Below are 5,000 nucleotides of genomic sequence, written 5' to 3'. Positions count from 1 at the left end.
CTTTGCAGGTACGGAAATGAGGCATTGAGCGGGAGGTCAAATATATATGATCAGAAGGACAAGAAACTGGCTAGCAGACAGTGGTTACTAAATACATTTACGGAGCCTTTTCTAAAATCATGCGTTCATCAGTTCTGCATTCCTCACATTTTACATTATAATTTACTCACACATATTCTACGATCTGCAGTAGTTCATTTATTTTTTCGGTGTGTTTAACCAGGCAATGGATGATAAACGAGAGAAGCACACGCCAACATAGATTATGTGCTATACAGATTAACTTTCCGTTACCTCAGGGTTTGATAAAGGTGGATCTATTCTTAAATGTTGCAGCCAGGAAAACACAGGTCACCCACATTCGTGCATGAAGAAATATTGAAAGTGACAGTTATATGCCTTTTATATGTGTGTAGGTGCAAGGAGGGAGGGAGAGAGTGTGAGTATGACATATTTAATGTTGTAATTTAATGTCAAGGACCATTGATAGTTGGACAGAGTTACAGGAGAGCAGAGGAAAGAGGAGACAGAGAGGCAGGAGAGTGATATTAGGAGAGTTAATATCAATTACACAGATAAAGTTGAATTGCTACAAGGTGATGCTAATCAGTGCACATAATACCAGGTCTGAAGTTCAGTTCTGATTTAAGGACAGTGTGAGTAGTATAAACACCCATTGTCATATTTTGATTCTATACTATTGGTTCAATACTATTAAAGTATGATTTAAATACATTTTAAACTTTAATTTTATGTGTGTACTGTATATTACACTATATAGGCATGGTATTAAAAAGCTATTGAAGTTAAAGTTATTACTGAGACACCAGTATACTGGTCTCTAGTGCCCAAACTGCTTATTTACAATAACAGTGAGTGAATGGTTATATTTGACACTGCTGCTAGATTTGGAACTAGTCCTACATTACAGAGAAGGGAAATAACACACGCACAGTGAGACACTGTCTGTTTCTGGTATTCCTACATTGTTCTTTTACACAAGATCAACTAATCATGGCAGTTTACAACTGTGGCATCCTTTTAAATATAATTATATGTGAAAGACCAACACAAAGAACATACAGTAAGCACAGGTACTAGTGGATATCAATTTATATGGAATAGTTAAGTTAACCCATATACAAGATTTGTACAAAAGACAATCCTTTAAGGCCGATGAGTAATATAGTGAACCTGTTTCTGAATGTAGTTGTGTAATAGGAAGCTATAGTTCCAAGTGTCTCACTGGGTCAGTGTGTCAAGAGCAACAGATACAGGCTGTACTGGCTATGAGATACCAGTGACTTTATGGTATTTGGGTGCTTAGATGACTACTATATAGGACAGATCATCCATGTGTTGTTTTAACTGACTGTAAAGTATTTGCTTTGATTTTAATTGGATTGGTAAGAAATACCTTCTGTTGAGAAGCGAACTGGAGAACGGGGAAATGCATCATTGATTCAACTGGGCAGATTAACTGAAGCTGAGATGAATAATTTAATTCCATGGTTCTGAATTACCAGGGAATATACGAGTATAGATGTGTCCCATGCATAGACAGCTAATTAAATTACATGCATAACTGATTACCTAGGTAAGATTAATTGCTGGTAATTAATGTTGTATGCATAATTTATTTGCTCATTTCTAAGCTTCCGTTCAATGGGTTAGGACTCATCTATACATAAATGGTGATGTAAGGGGGCTCCATATCTGATAGCTGGATAACTGATAGATACTGTAATGGATTGTTTACATATTGTGGGAGATACATATTGACCCATGTACACTCCTAAACGATCATTGGCTGAGTCATCAAACGGAGACAGCTTAGAGGATATATTACATCTGAGTTAGGGAGAATATAAAGTAATTATACAAAATCCTTTATGCACATCCAACACAGGAACTATATATAGTATTAATTTATATAAATCAGATTTTTACTCAAATAGCCTACAAACACAAATCCATAATATTCCAGTGCTAAAGAAAATAGTGAATTTTAAATACCGTGATTGCACTTTGCTCCTTGCTCAATCACTAAGCACAACTACCAGTATAGCAGGAGATTTATTTACCTAAAATACATTTATGCAGGTGTCAAAACTGAAAAATTGTAGTATATGACTTTGAATAACACACAAGCACAATATGAAATTATTACTCTTCCTTAAGCACAATAACTGCTAAAATATATATATTTTCAACTTCTTAAAACAGTTTTATGGATGTGACCATTTTCAAGGCTACTTTTAAATCAAAAGTTTACCTTTAAAATCTCTCTCTAGTTAAGATAAATATATCACATTCACTGACAGACAGCAGCAATTGAACCAGTCTGCACCAGTAACAATTTATTAGAAAACACTTTCATATTTGAAATACAAAGACCAGATATTGGTCATTTTATAACAGGAGGTGGAACTTGATTTGGTTTGGTTTGTCATGTTGGAACAAATCTCCTTGTGTTGAAACACACGTGAAGTATACTGACATGAAACACTGACCCATGCACTATCCTCAACATAGTAGAATAGATAGAACAGGTATGGTGATTGTTAACATCGTTAGAAACAATGCAGCATTCATTTGATTGACTGCTTTTGGGGAACTGTGTGTCTCTCAGTAAACATACACAAACGGGAACGTGCACACACACGCGCACACACACACACGCGCACACACACACACACACACACGCGCACACGCACACGCACACACACACACACACACACACACACACACACACACACACAAACACACACACATACACACACACGCACACGCACACGCACACACGCCTGTCGTGAGTGGGAGTAACTTAATGAAAATCCCCTGGGGTGAAGCAATACATTGAGTAAACAAAGAAACATTCTCACGCACGCACGCACGCACGCACGCACGCACGGACACATATTCTCTGTGTGCACACATTGCGACACACCACACTCAGTGCTTGCAAAGAGAGAAACACACACTAGGTGCATATATTCCCCGAGCGTGACTTCTCATTGTGCCTCATATACACTCTCCCTGGAGACAAACCCCACCTCCTCTCTCCTCTCACCTCCTCCCTCTCCCCGAGCATTCCACCAAAAGTCAGCAGGAATCCTCTTGAAGGCACGTGCACAATTTAACCGTTCTCTTTAATTGTTTATACATATGCACAACTGTTTGATATGAGACGTTGAGAGAGCTCATTTCCAGCTGTCCCCTAAGGACTCAACAATCTGGTGATTTATGAATAAAAATTAATTCCTGCGATAATTAAAAGAGACACTGTGTTTCTCCCTCCAGAAGCGGAGAGAAAGAAAACAGCCTGTTTACTCAGAGAATCGTTCAACACAACAACAAAAAACATCAAACAGTCGCCTATCTCCCACCCCCTTTTTGTTTCGTCATTTTCTGCATTTCCATTTGTTTTATTAGGGTTTTTTGTTTTCTCATGAGCACAAAGAAATTAAACACAGAGAGCTTGTTTGCAATTTGCCTTCAGTGCAGTCAGATACTGACACAATAAAGGAGCAACGAATGTGAACTGAACTGTACTTAACTGTATAACAGAGGAACTGTACTTGACTTTTTTTATTCCATCGGGTTGAAGAAATGCCTGAAATACCTTTTAATTCTATTTGAAGAACTTTTTTTGTGTGCTGAAGGACCCTGTGACCTGCACTGATTGCAGCTTCCTGGAAGTCTTTGTAGAGGACTGAGTGAAAAAAGAAAAAGCACACGAAGGGGGACACAACTGTACGTTACGTCTTTTCTATATTGGAAGTCCTGGAACTATTCCTTTGTGCCTCTTTGGACCTATACTGACCACTGATAATAACACCCTGACCTCTTTGTCCAAGACCTAATGACAATCAGAGAGAAACCATTGGAAAAAAGAGAGAGTGAGAAGTTCAGTAGTAAACAGAGAGAGAAAAGGAGAAAGAAAGAGATCTGAGCTGGAAATAAGAGCTAATAACTGAAAGCGACAAGGAGATAACTGTGCAAAGGGCACAGGCACACACAGCCCTTCAGGAGGGCAAATGTCAAGACCCACGAGGGCAAAAGAAAATAAGGAATAAAAGACAAAATAGGGACCCAAATCGTTCCACCCCCTGAGGACAAGGAGCGAGACAGAGAGATCAAAGGAAAAGGTCAGAGAGAAAGAGGAGAGAAAAGAGAGGACAGCAGAGGTGGAAGAGTATCGACCTTGAACCGCGGCTGGGCTCCCTGCAGCGTCTAGAAAACCCACAAAGAGAAAAGGTGACAAGAAGAGAAGGGAGAAAGAGACATAAGAGGGAGAGAAAGAAGAAAGGAACACAGAGAAGAGAGACATCATGGGGTGTAACATGTGCGTGGTGGACCGTCCAGAGGAGCAGTACAGAGTGATGTTCCAGGTAAGACCTCCTCTGTTCAATCAGTCTGTCTGTTAATACTGCTGCATGTCTGTCTCCTAGACAACCAGTGGTCCTTGAGGGGGTTCCAGGTGGTCCTTGAGGGGGTTCCAGGTGGTCCTCAGCTAAATGTTGGAGAGTTGGTCACCAAATGGACCCTTATTACTACTGCTCTCAAGAGTTATAGGGTTAAACATCTGCATTACTTAATTTACAAGACGTCTACACAATTAGAGAATAATTGAAATTTGGCTGTTATCCCTCCTATGGGACAACATCAATACAGCATGGAATTGTGGACAAACTAGTATCCAATGATAACAAAATATTCTAAGTCTTGGGTCTGAGAGGCTAAATCTCATCGAATGGTGGTCCGTGGCTCAAATGCCGAATAAATAATGAGACTTGATGTGGAAAAAGGTTGAAAACCACTGTCCTAGACAGCAAGAAACATAGAGCATATCGTGGAAACAGTTAAACTTGTTCAACCAACAGTACTAAAGAGAAACACTGTTGTATTCTATGGAATAGATGGATGTATACTGGAAACTAGTAATAGAGAGACACACTGTTATGTGCAATGGAAATAGAATAGGGTATCATAGTTAA

At 39.2% G+C, this 5,000-nt stretch overlaps 2 protein-coding genes across 2 annotated transcripts in view; one reads left to right on the top strand and one right to left on the bottom strand.

The window, feature by feature from the left end:
- cables2b (Cdk5 and Abl enzyme substrate 2b) overlaps positions 1–5,000 on the bottom strand; it is a 350,065-nt gene that overhangs the window by 218,434 nt on the left and 126,631 nt on the right. The window lies entirely within an intron of this gene.
- Positions 4,335–5,000, top strand: part of LOC306936715 (PDZ domain-containing protein 4-like) — a gene marked incomplete at its 5' end in the record, with an annotated part of 39,124 nt that continues 38,458 nt past the window's right edge. The window contains one exon of the mRNA XM_079520327.1: positions 4,335–4,394. Within this exon, the coding sequence (XP_079376453.1) occupies positions 4,335–4,394 (60 nt within the window). The remainder of the gene's footprint in view (positions 4,395–5,000) is intronic.

Source organism: Electrona antarctica (assembly GCF_951216825.1).
Source record: "Electrona antarctica genome assembly, chromosome: 2".
In the NCBI taxonomy this organism is placed as follows: Eukaryota; Metazoa; Chordata; class Actinopteri; order Myctophiformes; family Myctophidae; genus Electrona; species Electrona antarctica.
The sequence above is the reverse complement of the archived record's forward strand: the minus strand, read 5'-3'. Positions and strand labels throughout refer to the sequence as shown.